The sequence below is a fragment of the Ochotona curzoniae genome, unplaced genomic scaffold (assembly GCF_017591425.1).
Source record: "Ochotona curzoniae isolate NIBS_2020 unplaced genomic scaffold, NIBS_Ocur_1.0 scaffold_461, whole genome shotgun sequence".
Lineage (NCBI taxonomy): Eukaryota > Metazoa > Chordata > Mammalia > Lagomorpha > Ochotonidae > Ochotona > Ochotona curzoniae.
This window is the reverse complement of record NW_024467120.1, coordinates 11,345,950-11,364,292: the sequence shown is the minus strand read 5'-3', so window position 1 is coordinate 11,364,292 and position 18,343 is coordinate 11,345,950. Positions and strand designations below refer to the sequence as shown.

The 18,343-nt window shown below is 40.2% G+C and overlaps 1 protein-coding gene across 3 annotated transcripts in view; it reads right to left on the bottom strand.

The window, feature by feature from the left end:
* The window catches only part of CARMIL1 (capping protein regulator and myosin 1 linker 1), a 318,749-nt gene that overhangs the window by 37,400 nt on the left and 263,006 nt on the right, over positions 1-18,343 (bottom strand). For all 3 annotated transcript variants that reach the window (XM_040967705.1, XM_040967702.1, XM_040967704.1), the window contains 2 exons: positions 18,197-18,284; positions 15,914-16,063 (listed from right to left, as the gene is read on the bottom strand). In XM_040967705.1, the coding sequence (XP_040823639.1) occupies positions 15,914-16,063; positions 18,197-18,284 (238 nt within the window). The remainder of the gene's footprint in view (positions 1-15,913; positions 16,064-18,196; positions 18,285-18,343) is intronic.

Below are 18,343 nucleotides of genomic sequence, written 5' to 3'. Positions count from 1 at the left end.
TAAGGCAAGAGTGAGACTGAAATATTAGGTCTGAAAGCATCCAATCCAGCTTGTTGAAGCAGAAGCACAGTTATAGCTTAAAAAAAAAAAAAGAAAAATTCATACATACAGATAGTATCTTTTCGCTAAGCAGGTGCAAAGTGCCATCTGTCAACCCCACAAGGCAGCGATTTCAGTGGCGCAAAGGCACAGGGAGGATGGAACACTGAATGGGTGCTGGGAAACTCTGGGCAAGTCGTGGCTCCCTGGCTACAGACTAGTCCCAGGAACAAAGTGGGACCACATACCTATGACAAAACAGGTGTCCTTTTTGGGAGTTGTTGACGTCATTCTGTGTCCCCCCACAGCATTTCAGGGCAGCAGCTTTGAATTCTCCTGCCCCCTCGGCCATCCAAATCTTTTCAGAAGATGCTCTGATGTTAAGACCTTGCACAGGTGCCTCCACAGTGCAACCAAGCAGTGAGGACACCTTACACCTTCACAGGAATTTACATCACTTTACATTTTACAAACATCATTTTACTCATTTGCTCATCATTCACACTCATTAGGGCATCTTCTTTTTTTGTGAAATATTGTAAAATTATTTTTAAAACAAAACAAAACAAAAACCCAGCAACTCTAATTTTAAAATCCCAGTCTTGTGAAAGCCAAGTTTGGGGGTGCTGCAAGAATGCTCTTCAGACCTGAACATACACCCTGAGGAAAGATACCCATTCCTAATCCAGGCCAATGGCCTTTTCCAAGTTCTTCCTTTTATTTTGACTTAGTTAATTGTTCTAAACACACAATGGGTTAAAAGTCCAGTGTTCCTCAATTTGCACACATAAATGGTTTGGTTCTCTTAAGAGCATTCTCCCCAACCATCACCGCCATCAGCAATAGGACTTTCTTATCATCAGAACAGCTTTCGCTGTAATGTCTGAGAAAGTCTTGGTTTCCAGACTTCCCATTTGATACCACAGTAGCCATTTCTCTTCAAATGTGCTTACATTAGGACCCATTAAATATGCATGGAAACAGCCTTGCTGAATGAAAATGGGAAAAAAAAAGTCAAAACCACATTTCCAAATCTTCTTGGACTGCCTGATATAAAGACACCTGCCTATTAAGGCTGTGATTATGGATGCACATGTAACGGATTTATTACTGATCGTGAGGCCCTAGAGATACGTTTAGGCTTTCCTTCTTTTGGTGCAATGTTAATGCTCCGTCACAAGCCCTCTGCCGCACGACACCCCTAAAGATCATCATCAGTGAGAGTGAAGAACCTTTCAATAAGCTCAGCTTTTAAACTGTCGAGCCCAAAAAGTTCTTATAAAGACAGAAACCACAGCAACAGGCAGCTTGATTCTTGGTGGAAGGAGAATCTCTCATCTGTAGTTTATCCCACTACTCCTGTACGATTGTTGGGCCTCAACGGCCACACCACCTGGAGGAGGGATGGAAGGTGTGAGGCCATCTTCCCCCACGGATAGGACACTCAGGGTTTTGGCTTCAAAAACTGTGAGGCTAATGTTCTGTCAAGTCAGGCCTTGGTTTGTAAAACCCACTGCTATAAAAGTCAAATTAGGCAAAGAGCCTAGTACAGCACTTGGCATAGACCTCAATCAGCGGCAACCTGTCCTCCCCCCAACCCCCTCCCCCAGGGATTTAATAACCGGCCCCATTATGAAAAAAATCAATCCAATCTCTCTTTTCTCAGTTTTCTACTCAAAAAGGGAAAGCATATTTGGGCAAAAAGGCGAGAGATTCAAGAACAGTCTCCAGAGATGGAGAACATGGAGCCTGTGAGCGGTGTAAAGCCTGCGAAACCATTTGGTCTGGTCCTATCAAGACAAGGGCAGGCCGTACTCGAAATTCCATCATCAGTCAACAGCAGGCTCCTTTATAGCTTGATAATTTTGTATTATCTATGAATGATATTACAAATAGCTCAATGACTTTGGCAGGAAAAAGGTTCCCAATCCCTGCATAGGAGAATGGAAAATTCAAATGAGGCATGGAACAGGCAGAGGAAATAATTCTTTTATATACAGCAACATGAACACACCTCACACAAGACTGAGTGAAACAGGCAAGTTCCCAACAGTACACGTGATATGAAATTACTTAAGTAAACTCTAAATACAAAACAACTCTTCAAGGCTCACTTCAGTTAAACACACAAAACAGGGAACACCTCATGAAACCCCACGCTGCTCTCGCTCTGCAAAGCAGAAGAGTGTACACAGGTGTCTGACACGTGAAAGGTACAAACTTGAAATTACTGCGGCATGCCCCTAAAATAGTTATTCAGATATACTCAAAGAAGTCACTCTGGTCGCTTGCTGCTTCCTGACTGCCTGGTGTGCTGGCAGAAGGTTGTCTTAAGGATCATCTATGACTACCACCACACTCTGCCGATCAGTAAGAGAAATGGGCTGAGGGCCCGGCGGCATGGCCTAGCGGCTAAAGTCCTTGCCTTGAACGCCCCAGGATCCCATATGGCCACTGGTTCTAATCCTAGCAGCCCCACTTCCCATCCAGCTCCCTGCTTGTGGCCTGGGAAAGCAGTTGAGGACAGCCCAAAGCTTTGGGACTCTGCACCCGTGTGGGAGAGCCGGAAGAAGTTCCTGGATCCTGGCTTTGGATCAGCGTAGCATCGGCCGTTGCACTCACTTGGGGAGTGAATCATCGGACGGAAGATCTTCCTCTCTGTCTCTCCTCCTCTCTGTCTTCAATAAGTTAATGGGAAATGAACAATATTATGTGTGGATTCCAAAATTTTAGGCTACCAAAATAAACTCAAATACCCTATTCAGGTGTTCTATCAACATTTAGCACTTCCTTGGAATACAAGGGCAGAGCTAGAAACTTGCCATTCAGGACCAACTCAGGACTTACCATTTAGACTGGGTCAAAGAGGGTTAAAAAAGACATGGAGTTGAACAACAAAAATGAAGGGCTTGCCGCCAAGCACAGCAATTCAAGCAAAATAATCTCCAGGGACAGACACAGCATCACTCCCCACAATAATTTAACTACACAAAATTATGTAGCCAAGTGTATTTACTCTAAATAATTTTACTTTTAGAGTAGAAACAGGAGGTACTTAGGCACGGTAAACTTTTTTACAAGGTAATAGCCATTCAAATATTTGATAATTTACTACAAAAAACTGATAGTCTTAATCAGATATTAACATACAAAATATGCACTGAAATATTTTTACTGTGTCCGAAACACATGACAGAAAAATGGATAAACTAATCTGAAAGAGAGGATTAATAAAACTTCAGACTGGTGGTTTGTGGACTGGTGCCTTTGACCTGAGCTCTTCAAATCCACATACCAACTCTTGCCCTAGGAATTTATTTTAAACCTATAAACATTTCTAAACTTGCTAACAACAAAAAGTTATGATGACAGTATAATAAATACAAGTATATTCTTCACTTACATCCACCATTTGTTACCATTCTGTGACACCAAATGTCTTATTTCCATTCACCCTCTTAACAGCTAAATCATTTCATGGTGCCTGACAACTCGATATTTCACCCTTAGGTATTTCTGCATGAATATTCTAAAAATCATGTTTCCGACAAAACTCAACTTGTTTCTCACAGCTGAGAATAATATCTGCAACTAATGGACACACCTAAGCCCCTTGCTCAACTATATGTCAAATGTGGAACATCTATCCCCTTTTTAGATCTGTCCATTACCTAAGAGAATTCACCCATTATCTAAGGCCTTTACACTATTTGATCTTACACCACCTCTTCCCTGCCTGCCCTGTACCCTGTTGTTTCCATGATATTGACTTTCTTGAAGAATCCAGGACAAACATTTCAGCCAGATTCTGTTTTCAGCACACATGTAACAGGGGGTTGTTATGAACACAGCAAGTGGCATGCCCATCACCTGGTCCCTCTCCTAGTTGAGGGTGGGCCTCATCCCTTGGTGACCAGCAGCATTGCGGAACAATACTTCTGGGAAATGAGGATGAGTCCATTTTTAAGTAATCATGGGATAATCCTTGCCTGAGTTAGATGAGTATGATCAGAACTACAAAACTGAAACTTTCCACTTCTTTCCTTTATCTACCATCCCTCCAGAAAGATCAACTTTTCTTTTTGGCAGTCTTCCACTCCTCAATTCTGAGAAGTCCTATGAGTTCATTGGTGTGTGTGTGTGTGTGTGTTCATTCATGCAGTATAGTGTCACTGCTTTGTTCTAGGGCTCACAGTGTGTGGCGAGGGTAGCTTGCATTTTGCACATCTATTTTTGAAAATGATCCCTGGAGCTTTAGACCTTGCATGCTTGCTGGTGCAAGCTCCCCTAAGCCCATCTTGTGCTGGTCTACACACTTATGGATACAGGTCAGTTCCGTGGGATTAATTAGGTAATATGAATTAAATATTTCCTACTGGGGTTTCAGATAAATAGATGCTGAAGGACCATAACTCTGTGATTCTTAAATGATTTATAATAACCTTGAACTGTATTACCACATGTGCAGGTTAAAAAGTAATTTTGTGCATTTCTATTTTTGAAAGCTGAGCTACATAAATCTAGCTGAGAAAAAAAAAAAAAGAGCTTCTGGCTCTTTCTGCAGTGACTGTTGGGCAGTCTTTCTTGCCACACTGGAAAGCGCAGTCACACACAGCCATAACTCTGAGAAAGCAGCAATAAAATGACACACTCACAGAGACACAGTAGGCAGAGATTTAGCAGTGTGCCACCTTGTTACTGAGTGCAACATTAAATCCACCCATCCACACTAAACTCATTAACTTTAATATCCAAAGTCTCATAGTGCATAAAAGTCAAGCTGGAATCATGATGTTAAGACAGAAACATTCAGAGAGCAGCCCTCATAAGGGGCAACAGTGAAGATCATGGAACAGTGACATTTTGGAATGAATGTGGCCTGTTTTTTCACTTTCTACACATCTGCACTTTTTTGGTGCAACAAAACTAAAGCTGTATCTCCTTAAAACTTTGCCATGTTTTCTGTAAGAAATAACTCCCTTGGTATTCATTTCACTCATCTTGAAACTGATATGAGTGAAATTTTACACTTGAGTATTCTCTCTAAAAAGTGAATATAATTTTTCTGAAGAACTGTCCAAAGAATGAAATTATCTGGTACAGACTTCAAGCAAGCATCTTATGACAGAAGCACATGCTAGGGCTGCTGGTTTGAGGCCTATTTATTAATAACAGGTCAGATATGTGTCCTTGGGATATTGTAATACGTAAAGGAACATTCTGCAAATTCATACTGCTTTACTAGGCACAATGCTATCCTATAGGCAGGGAAACACAAACAGCATTTTACCATTTCATTGTGAGAGAACAAATGTGGAAAAACCCCACTGAGCATTATTTCTGGGAAAAAAAAAAAAACACTTAAAATCTAAATCTTTGGAAAATCTGTATTACGACAGAAAGCAACAATAAGGAAGAGGAGCTTTAAACACCCTTTCCAGAATGGACATCACAGGTCAGTGGCATCAATGTGAATCATTTAAACCAGCCTCACACACTTTATGTGACACATCTGTTCTCTCCATACACTGTTAGTTGTATAATTACAACAGTTAACAACAAATCAACCAACACTATCAACAACAACAACAAAACAGGTAAAATCGTGTAAGAGGTTGCTTTACAGTTTAAAAAAAAATCTTGATTCAAGTGAAGCATACTTGTGTCAGATAATAAGCATGGGTGATTTCACAGCCTGGTGACGGGATTCTGGCTAGAGGGCTGCAATAAGCAATCAATCCACACTTAGCAGGTCTTGTTTCTGCTGATTTATAGTCACAGAACAAGTGGTTCAAATCTCATGGGCCCCTGAGCTTTTCTGAAATCAGGTTGTAAAATCCTTGATCCTAGCAATCTCAAGTAAAGATGGCTTACCACTAAAGCTCTGTGAGACTTGATCTGGCTTAGAAACCAAGACCTTCGTCATGCTCAGTTTAGTGCCTTTTAATTAACGTCCCTCCTAAACGATTTTGAAAGTGAGATTCTCCAAGAGAATGGATTCTTTCTTATAACTTCAGATCATCATTCTTGCAAACATACTTTTACCTATGAGAAAATCTATTAAAAATACTATCACTTGTCATTTTTAATTTTTTACTAGCTTTGATCTCATTTTAAGATAATGATTTACAGAAAAACTACAGTAAAAAGTTAGGAGTATATTTTCTGCCAAACAACCTTCTTATCTAAGCACAAGTAGAGCAATATTTTAGAAAAAAGCAAGAATGGTTTGTAGAGTATATAGGTATACTCACTTACTTGTCCTGAATTGATCTTTCACTGATAATCTCTGATATTTAAAGTTTCAACTTCATGGGATTCTATACTGGTGGTCAATTCATACAACAACCTGGTGAGTGCAGACCAAGCAGCACACAGCAAAAAGCATTACAGGGTTTTTGCTAGAGTGATGACAGAGACTGTTTTGAAGCAATTTTTAAGAAATATGTCAGTGCGACCATGCAGAAATGAAGATGGCATCGAGTGTGGGGAAATAACCCTACATCTCAACTCTGGTTAAGGAGTCTTCCCTTTGAGCAACAGAAATAAGTACATATCTCAATTTTGATAGCCCAATGTTAGCCTAAAACTTGGAGCACCGGCCCTCAAATTAAGGCTTCACCCTTAATCAGCAAGCAAAGAATCACAAGATTGCAGCATGGAGGCTGATCCTTGAGTAAGCTATGACTTCCTCATACTTTACCCTTCTTAACTCTGCTTACTCAGCCTTACCTTTCAACTTCTATCTACTAATATTAATTTAATGCTAACCTGCCACCCAAAATAGTTTCTCAACAAATACACTGAGAAAAGATCTAAAACCTAGACTAGGATCTACATAACGGAAATGCCTTGCAGCTGTACCAGGAACATGGCCTTAATCTCTTGCTCTAGTTTACAGTGTGGTCTTCAATATGAAAGTCCTTATGATTTCCTTCACTATACACATCAAAGGTCAAAGCTAAAAGTCACTGATTTCACATTTGATCTAAAGGGACTGACTGGGACAGAAATTTGGTTTCAGCCTGAGACAAAAATCCTAAACATATCTTCCGGCAGTGACAGCCAGCATTCTGAGGAATGCTTGGGGAGACTGAGATTTGAATAGGCCAACATCAGTTCACATCAGGCAAGAAAGAAAACTGTCACACTGAGCGTCATGGCAAGAGGTACACATGACTGGGTCTGGACTGTTCACATGAGCTCCATGTGTGGGCAACTGAAGGAGGCAGAGTTGTCTGCCTCAGGAACCCCATCAGTTTGGGTCCCCGAGGTATGGGTTTACTACCATAGATTGGAATCTCCCTCAATCTACTGAGGTCCCAATAAACAAAGACTCGGCTATGGTCACAAAAACATTACCCACTAAATCCTCAGTGCAAATCCACAGTAAAAAGACTTCCCATACTAACCTACCTGGGCCTTTCATTCTGGTTACACAAACCTACCTGAAGACCAGGAATTCAGCCAAGAGTAAAAGCATATAGGCATTAGATTTCTATGGGATGGAGATCCCAGGCGTGGTTACCCTTTGTGTAGGGATATGACATTGGACAATGTGTGAACATCTCTGAGCTTTGCAATGCACATCTAGAAAGAAGTATGACGTCTTTCTCTAGGGATGGCTCTCTACCTGTCCAGCCATGGTTGGGGCCCCATAACCACACTTACAATTCCCTATTGGGAAGGCACCTCACCCAGGGTCTTCAATCTGAACATGAGCAAAACAAAATTACTCATATTTGTTCTTGCCAAGACCTGCTCCTTGTCCAGTTTCCTCACTTTCAATGATTTCTGATTTAGAAAATGAACAAAGAGTAAGCAGGCAAACCTTTCTGTGATGTCTGCAGGTCTGTGTGATAAGGTTTCTCAGCTTCACCTGCAGCCTCCACACCTGATTCTACCTCATGCCCGTGATTCCTATTGCAACATATTACTATGAAAGTTCTTCTGATTACAATATTTCCTACCAAGCCTCATACAAGCTGCAGTCTGCTCTAAACATATTCATCCATTTTCCTCCCAGCTGACTTATCTTTCAAATTCCATTACTCAATGTACCAGGAGTTTGTGAGGGCCTCCCATGTGCCAGGTAAAATGCCTGGCACCTTCTTCAGATAGACCTTCCTTGACAACACTCCCCCACTGCCAAACTGGCCTGGACACTCCTTCTCTGCTTCTGTAACAATCTTCCCACCATGTCTAACCTGTCACTTCATTAATGGATAATTGTCTTAATGAAAAAAGCTAAATGAGGCTCAAATAAGAACAGCAAGATTTTGTTTCTTAAGGAGTCTATTAAAACACAGGGAAAAATGTAGCCTGAATTAAGATTGAATGGAGCAAATCCTATTTCTTCAGGCTTTGCAGACTTTTTATAGGTCAAGTGCACAGTCAGCCATTAGTTTCTTAGTTGACAGTTTCTTAGTTGAATTAGGCACAAGCCAGGGCACAATTTCTCTGTGAGATCCATAGCATAACTGCTCTGAACTTTCATTCCCACCATCTGTAATTTCCCCTATTTGTATCTGTAATGATGGCATCAGAAGACAAAATAAGCAGTGACCACAAAAGTGGTATAGAGAAATATAAGTAGCACATATGATAATTATTAGATATTTAATAAAATACATGTGTAATGGACATCAATGACACAAGGATTCCACTGGGATTCAAAACAACAGGAAAATGGGCAACTATTTAGTGGACTCTCTATGGCACCAAACCCTCTTCTATCCTGCATCTCTGCTGAGCACCACCCTACTTGCCTTCCAATGCCATTCTAATGCAGCGGGGAAGAATAAAGCAATGAATGCAAGCGGCTCTTTTGTGCCTAGTATTGTGAGAAGATGGAAAGTGAATTATTGTAGATGAAGGTTTTTCAATCGTTTTAAACTGTAACCCATTATAAGAAAAACTATTTTATGTCGTACACCACTACGCACATACCAGAATAAATAACTGAAACAAACATGTGGTGTCATATTCTATATGTTATATTTATGAAATATGCCACACTTCAGTTCAGGTTGTTTTTTTTTTTTTGCAGTTGTTTTTAATCCTGTACATGAAATGCACTGATTTCATAACTCACTTATGTGTTGAGATGAGAGGGTTCAAAGATGATGCCTGTATCAACTCTAACCTTTCTCCATGGCCTCATTTTACTGGTAGACTTTGATCGCCCAACAATCAGGTAAACCCACATTTGGATGTGCATGCACGATGGATGCCCTGTGGGCGGCCGGAAGCGGCCCTGCCATTTCTGCCCTTCAACAGACGTAAGCCTGAAGGGTCAAACATGAGCGCGTTCTCCTTCCTGGACAGAAGCCAAGAGAACCTGGCCCTGCACGATCATCAATAGACATCACTGAGGCATGGATGGTCTTTTTAGCCGCAGGGAATTTCTCAGTGCTCATCCCAAGTTACAACTGACTAATATAAAGCACCCCTTCTTCTGGGCTCCTTTGAGAAAGAACAGCTATCCTCGTCTAGCCTTTTCTTTTCTCCCAATCCTTGAGTAAACAAGTCCTCTTGAAGCACATTCCATCTTCCTTTTCCCATTTCAAATACAGTTTAATTCAGACAGTAAAGAGACAATCTTCCTTCTCTCAAGGATTTGTTTTTGTTTTTGTTTTACTCCAACTAGGAGGAAACAGATACCTTGGAGTCTTCTGACAAGAGAAAAGTGGTTAAAGCAAATGTCACTGGGATACAGGAAACATGTTTCCAAGGTTGGAAAGTGAGAGTGAGAGAAGAGAACTATTTTACTTATTACCAAATCTACTGTACTCTCCTCAGCAGGCACTATGTCTGTGGTTGCTCATCAAGGACTTACTTTGAAACACAGGAAAAATTTTTCTCTCTGAGGAAACAATAAGAATATTCCTAGGTCATCTATATACAGGCAATCAACTAGATGGTTTCTGTGTTATAAACTCATGAATTGTTAGTTATTTTTTTAATTTAGTTTATGAGGAAAGACTAAAATTACCTCCTGTAATTATCATGTTCTAAGTCATTTTGCAGGAGGCATTAAATTGCCATTCTCTTCAAATGAAATTTGTTTTTTCCAGGAGCCTTTGTCACCTGTAGGAGAAAGATGCACGGCTCCTGCGCTCAGCAAGGACAGAACAAAGGAGGAGGTGAGAGGGACGTCCCCTGCGGTCACATCTGTCTCCCATGGGTGTCTCACACAGGCCATCTGCACTATCCTTGTGGCTGGAGAGATCTCTGAGGAGCTTTGCAGAACAGGGAGTCCATACTAGTTAAAAATGAAAAAAAAATCAAGGAACTCCAAGTCACACAGAAATAAAGAAACTCTGGGGCCCGGCACGGTGGCGCAAGTGGTTAAAGGTCCTCGCCTTGCACGCCCGGGATCCCATATGGGCACCGGTTCTAATCCCGGCAGCCCCGCTTCCCTTCCAGCTCCCTGCCTGTGGCCTGGGAAAGCAGTCGAGGACGGCCCAAAGCTTTGGGAACCTGCACCCACGTGGGAGACCCGGAAGAGGCTCCTGGCTTTGGATCGGCATAGTATCGGCCCGTTGTGCTCACTTGGGGAGTGAATCATCGGACGGAAGATCTTCCTCTCTGTCTCTCCTCTCTGTATATCCGCCTTTCCAATAAAAAAATAATAAAAATAAATCTTTAAAAAAAAAAAAAAGAAACTCTGAGACACATACAATCATCAGTTCAGTTGGACTCAATATTGTACTATATACAGTTTCAAAATTTTGTTGTTAGAAATAAGGCAGCTTTCTAAAACTATTCATTTTTTAAAACATTCATTATACAATGTGATAACAATAACAAAAGGACATTACAGAACAAATTTATAAGAGGAAACTAGCAATCAGGAATTGGAAAGCTTTTTGCAAGATATAAATATTAGAATATTGAATGAGATATATTGATCTAATAGTACATACTTGGTCATGCCATGACTAGATTTTTTAATTAATAACTATTGGTACTTGCAAAGGAACTGCTCCTTATATGAGCACCTTTTGCCTAAAAACCGGCATGACACTCATTAAAATACCTGAAAGAACTGCATACAATTAATGAGATCACTAAGCCTAAGAAGCTAACACTGCCTCCTCACTCTCCTGACACACTACCCTAATTATTGAACCTCTGGCCTTTTTAAAAAACAGCAAATAAGACCCAGCATGATGGTTCAATTGGCTAATCCTTTCCCTGTAAGTATCAAGATAACATCTAGTTCCCTTCTAGCTCCCTGCTTGTGATCTGGGAAAGCAGTGGAGGATAGCCCAAAGTTTGGGACCCTTCACCCACAAAAGAGACCTGGAAGAAGCTCCTGGCTCCTGGCTTCAGATCGGCTCAGCTCCAGCTTTTACAGCCATTTGGGTAGTGAACCAGCAGATGGGAGGATCTTTCTCCTTATCTCCTTCTCTCTGTAAAATCTGTCTTTTCAATAAAAATGAATAAATCTTACAAAAAAGAAGATAGACAACTAGATTTGACGACAAATTAAATACTTAATGACAACTTAAATTATTAGAACGAGTATGGTACCCCTTAATAATCCAGGAACTAAAGAGACACCCAAGCTGAACGAGATGTTTGCAAATAGTGATTTCCCAGGAGCAACTGACTGCAGAGTCATACGATCATATGATCACTGCTTCCATCTTTAGGAAGGTAATCATAAAATTAAAATTAAACCTCCACTAACCATGTGCTTTAAACTTTGCCCAGGTCTATGTATGGACAATAAATACCCTAAAGAAACACAGGTGTCAGCCTGACACACGGGCACGACAGGGGACATAATAAGTATATAGGAAAGCAAACTAATCATTGTCACCAATGTGCAAACCACAGGTGAGCAAATCCATTTTTTAACAACAGGATAACAGTGAAGTAGGCCTGCTTTTCGACACTCCTATTTCCAACAATGTTGGAAGTAAGCTTCTACCATGGCTCTGTAACACCACCCCTTTCACTTGAGCTTCTTCTGTTCACATGTCCATTTTATCTGGGATTGCTAAACATCTATTTTACAGAAATCAACACAGTCTAAACCTAATACAGAGTATCATTCTGATTACAAGAAAGATACTACAGATGAAACCGACATACTGATTCCTGTACACACACACACACACACACACATACACATGCAGGTATCAAACTAGCTGACTTTGGCTAACTCTGATTAACATTAGATATATTATTTAACTTATCTCTTCCTGTTTTCTCACTTCTGCAATAGAATTTATTAATAAGACCTACCTATTCATAGGTTGTTAGGAGGATTCAACTGATTAACAGTTACAAAGAGCTTACAATAGGGACCAACATCTCACAGAAACTATGTAAGTGTTGAATAAACGAGACACATTTTTTTAGACCATTTGATTTTCTCTCTGGAGTTAAAGTGGTATGAGAATCTCTGCGGCTGCAGAAGTGAGCAGAATCTAGAAACTTCACAGATCATTCTTATGGATTGTGTTCCTCTCCCTGGAACATCCCACCACTGAACTACAGCTTATGTTCGAGTTTCTTTCTTCCAGAAGCAAACGATAATCTACTGTTTCTGATACTGTTTAAATAGAACAGCCGCATTCTTATGCTTTATGAAGTTAAATTTTATTGGAGTCCCTCTGTCATACTCCAGCAGGTAACAGGCACCATTAAATCACTCAATCACCTTATTTCAACAGTAACTTAGTTACATATAAATTCAGTAAGTGTTGACAAAGTAATGAATTTTTCTTTCTATGGAATCAATCATATAGATCATTGTTTCCATTTCTAGGAAGGTAATCATAAAACTAAAATTCACATAAATTTCTGCTAACCATGTGCCTTAAACTTTCCCCCGGACATTTAAAATTACTGGTCATAATTGACTTAAGCTTCACAGAAACTTAATGGAATTTCCTTTTGAACCAGGGAGAAATGAAAAGAATTACAGATTACAAAGAATTTTGCTTGTAATAACAAGAATTTTGTTATTACAAAGAAACAACAAAAATTACAGATATGGGGACATGCAAAAAAAAGAGATGCCCCGAGTCTCTTAAGTTTCTTAATAAAATCTTCAAAACTGGGTTCAGTAGATGCCACGAATGGCACGGACAGGGCCTGTGAACAACCCTATACCTCTACCTAGAATGATGGGGAGGTGTCAGAGCCACTTTGAAATGCCCCAAGCAAAGTCACAGTTTGGGGGTTATAAACAACAAATAATTTAGGTACAGGTAAAGTTATAGCATCACCCAGAGCAATTCAATTCAACAATGCTCTGCTCCTTCTGTGGCACAATTTCTATTTATCAGTGGCTTTTACTTCCCGACAGCTCAGGAAGTTTTATGCTTTTGCTTTTGGTAACTTTCTTTATACAACTCACATCCTGTCTTAACTTCCTGGATCAGGTACAATGAAAATTCAGTCACTCATTTAGAAGACACCACAAATAACATGCCTTTCCTTTCGAAATACACACTGCACACTTCCCCTAATGAACAGGAAGATCTTTGCTTGGAGTATTTGGTAACAGATGTCAGTGAGAATCAGTATTGCTTCTCTACTTTGATTACGACAGTTGGCAGGATAGGTAATCTTAGAAGGTCCATGTTCATAGTGCTTTCAAATTACCAGTGAGTTTGTACGACTGGTTAATGCTAAGATGTCAAAATCTCAGAAAAATGGATTTCCTTTATGAAAGGGATTCCTGTATTTGAAGACAATGCTAGTGTGTAAATGGTGGTTTCTTTGAGTAGTTTAGGGTTGATAGGATTATAGACGAAATCATTATAGTACAACTTCTACTGCTTTTCATACTTTCATTTTCCAATCAAAAAGACTAATAGCAAACAAACTAGCAGCAAACAACTTCAGTTTTTTACCAAACAATTTGTTAGCCTAGGTGCACAATTAATCTTTGTAGCAACGCCAACGTTTCCACAAAGTGGAAGCTACTGTAAAGGGTGTACCTGTGGCTGGTGGCTCTCCCACAGCTGCCACCAATCCTGCACATGCATTTTAAGACATGATTTTTCTCCTTCCCTTTTACACGTCTACTTATTTAAACACTTTTTTCCACTTGCAAAATCAAATCAAATCGATCAAAAGAAAAAAAAATGAAGCCTAAGCTTATACATTTCAAAACCATCATAGCAGTAGGTGAAACTGTCTCCTACAATCAACACACCATTCCAAGTCACACCACCTAGAAATCTAATCAGAGGTGCCTGTTGCCATTATCTTTCTCCAGCCAACTTGTGACCCAATGGTTCTGGAAGAAAGCATGATAAAGCAGTTAATTTAAAACTTTTAGTCCAAATATTATTCCTATGACTCATTTTCGTTCAAGGGTAATCTAGCAGCTCCCCAGAACAATCATCCTATAATAACAGGATCAAAATGTAAACAAACTAAAAATATGTATTAAATCCATATTAACAAGGTGCTGTCAAGCAAGATTTTAAAAAAACTTGATAATTCCTCCCCACCCAAATCAAATATAGTTATACATTTACACAACAATTAGGATGATTAGATTTCAACTTCATCCAATAACTCTAGAATGTTATTTGAAACTTCAGATTTTATCTTAAAACTTTCTTTCCTGTTCTCCTTGTCTGTGACAGAAGTTTATGTAGATAGTACTTAATTATTTTACATCAAGGCTATAAGAAAGTCCAAAGTGGCGCATCAATAAACAACTTAATGCATTACATTCTCTTTGAGGCTAGAACATAATATTGGCTATATTCAGTCACTTTGTTTTCAAAGTTTAACATAGGTATTGTTCCTTCAACAATGACTGCACCTAAAAATGACTACAGTCAGAAATTAATATAAAACTACTAAGTGGTTCCAATCCAGTCTTATCTGCTACCCTCTCAGGTGATCAAAGAGTTAGTAAAAATTGAGTATTTTTAATAAAACATAAGCATATGAATATAGAATAAAATAGCCATTTACAACTGTTCTCATGGAACAGTAAGAAAAAACATCCAGATAATATAAATTTTAGAGTAATGAATGAAGGACTGAAGTAAAATCGCTCTCAAAGGGAAAAAAAGTGGGGCCCGGCACGGTGGCGCAAGTGGTTAAAGGTCCTCGCCTTGCACGCCCGGGATCCCATATGGGCACCGGTTCTAATCCCGGCAGCCCCGCTTCCCTTCCAGCTCCCTGCCTGTGGTCTGGGAAAGCAGTCGAGGACGGCCCAAAGCTTTGGGAACCTGCACCCACGTGGGAGACCCGGAAGAGGCTCCTGGCTTTGGATCGGCATAGTATCGGCCCGTTGTGCTCACTTGGGGAGTGAATCATCGGACAGAAGATCTTCCTCTCTGTCTCTCCTCTCTGTATATCCGCCTTTCCAATGAAAAAATAATAAAAATAAATCTTTAAAAAAAAAGGGAAAAAAAGTGTACAATGTGAGTGTTCTGGTTAATTGGTCAGATGTGTGCAACACGTGACTTTGGTCCTCCGGTTAGTAAAAAAAAACATCATATGCATTCCAGCTGGTATGTACACCACATCAAATGACTTAAACAGAATCTCCCCTGTTTAGAAACGTAAAGGGCATGCCAAAGACTGAAACAACAGCAGCAGCAACAAGACAAACAGGCAGAGAGGGAGAAAATAATGAGGACCATGAATGAGATAATCACCTGGTAACATCTGAGAAAATGTCCTTCCCCATACTTTTAATGGATTATTATAGCTTCATTTAAATTTCTGCAATATATATGTCCCAACGAACTGAGGAATTTGGGAATGCAGAGGGAGTCCCAGAGCTTCACTGTGAGCCTCTGTGCAGCACAGCTGCTTGTGGGGAGCGTGCAGATGGGGTCCAGTGCATGGGCAGCTGGTGCCACCGAAGGCCGTGTCTTACCATGCAGGTGTCCAGATCTTCCAGGCGCTCCACCTCAGTCAGGTCCTCCACTGTGAGGATGGAGCGCTTCACCGGCTTCTCCTCAGCCACCTCCATCTCAAAGGAGTCTTGCTGGGCAAGCGTCTGGCCACGCCTGCTGAAATGGTCAGCCTAGAGGGTCGACACATGAACACAGAGAGGAGAGGTCACCACATGGACATAGGGGCTGACCTGGTGGGTTGGATGCTGCACCACCTACAAGATGCCCTCAGGACCAGCATGCTGGTGACAGCAACTCAAGAAATCATGGTGGTGGTCTCCCTCCAGAAGGCTGAGTGTTTTCAGCAACACATTATGTACCACCTTAGTAAATACTTAGACCAGACTCAAATCAGCAGAGTTCCTTCTTTCTACTAACTGCATTTGACATTGCCTTTCAAGGAGTTCCCTTCTACATTGAGTGCTGACAAATGAAATGATTCTGTCTCATTATTTTTAAAGGACTGCAAGGAAAAAAATAGCAAACAAAATATTAATTATTGCTATTTATTTTCTTGTAATAACTACCATATTTGATATGATTAACTTCTAGAGTTACACCTCAGGTTAGCATAGAAAATTAAATGGTAAGAAGTTAAATATACTGGGTTGAAATGAGTACATCCCAATGCTGAGGTCTTTTGATACCAGGAACTCTGTTTTATTTATTATTTTTTAAATACTTGAAAACTAGATGCCAAGTCCATGGAACTTTTGAGAACATTTCTAATGGTCAAGTTGGAGAAAATGGTATTTGAATGTTACTGAAAACAGAATTTTATTCTGGCAGTACTGTTTTTTCTATATAATGTTTAATCCTTTTGTACACTTCGATGTAATATTAAAGTGAAATGTACTTACATAATATGTTTCTATGATAAAAATAACAATGTGTTCTAAGCAAATACTTCAAGGAATAAATGCAAAAAGATGAAAACATGAAACATTCAGAATAACTCCCCTCTCCCCAAAACAGACTAGTGTCAGGCATTTTGGAGTCGTTCCTGGAGCTTTTGCTCAACAGCCTACTTCCAAAAAGGATATTCTATTGATTTTTGTTTACAGTTCTTTAAGAAAAAATAAGTCTGAACTGGGAGTTCCAAATGACATAGCTCTTAACCAGGCCAAAAACTTCTTAAGTCATTGCGAGGATAAGTCGGTTTTTATATATTCAGTTTGCCACAAACTAACGTATTAATAAAATACAATAACAATGAAAAATTAAGAGAACAAAGTGCTTGCTCGGTGTGTGCATGCCAAGTTGCTCTGGATGCTTCTCGGTGCTTCCTTTTGGTTTCTAATCTCATCTTGTCATGGGCTGCTATCTACCATCAGTAGGCCAGCTCCACTGTGATATTGCTGTCACTGGCGTCTGTTCCCTCTTTTAGATTTTAGAAGATGATCTTAAATATTTTCTCAAATGAGTTTTTCCAAACGCACATTCTGCCTGTCTCAAGGAAGCTGTTGCTCTTCCTTTCATTTGGAGTTCACTGGTGTCACCCCCAATTCACAGCCATAAAGTGAGGCATCCTCATCCCACACAGTTACCCTGCAATTCCTTGTCTTGTGAAAGCACAGTCGTAACTTGCTCGGGAGATTTCGGCATCACTAGCTAATATTTCCGAGACATGAGATATATCATGGCAAAATCCACACCCCTTTGATGACTCCCTGAAGATTTGTTTTTCAGGTACCCTGATGTTGGAAGTCTCCTTGGTGTACAGACCTATCACTAGAGGAAGGAAATACAATGAAACCCTGCTCTATCGGAGCTCCTGTTGGGCAGTCAGAAGGTATCAATCATGAGATTGTGCCCATTCTACCCCAACACTGGGTCTGGACTATAAGTGTGTCCTCCTCTTCCACCCCCATCATCAACATCCATGTTTCCAAGAATAGTCCTTCTCAAATAATCATAACAGAGAGTGACAAAATGAGCACAGATCAATTGCACACACTGAAAATGTTTGTTTTAGATCTCAGTATTACAACTCTTCCCAAATCTTTTGACCTGCAATATAAATGGACAACAGGGTTTTTGAAAATGATCTTTTCTGTTTTCTTTGTCATTGCTCCCGGAGAAATCACAATCCACACAAGTATGACTGGAAGCAATGTGGAAGAGCAAGGAAGAAAAGCAGAATTTTTAACTCATAAAGCTGCAAAGGAGTGAAACATGACAGCAAAGCACGCTTCCCCACTAGGGACATTGTTGTCTCTTAGCATGGCTGACTCAGAAGGTCTCAACATGTGTTCAGCACTCACCAGCTTATGATGACAACGTGAGAGTGCGTCCAGGATTTCGTCCACAATTCGATCAGACAGGAAGGAGGCCACAGTCAGCTTCACCTCACTAATGCAAACCAAAAGGATGGAGGCACGTTTTAATTTGCACAAAGAGGAGCAATCCTT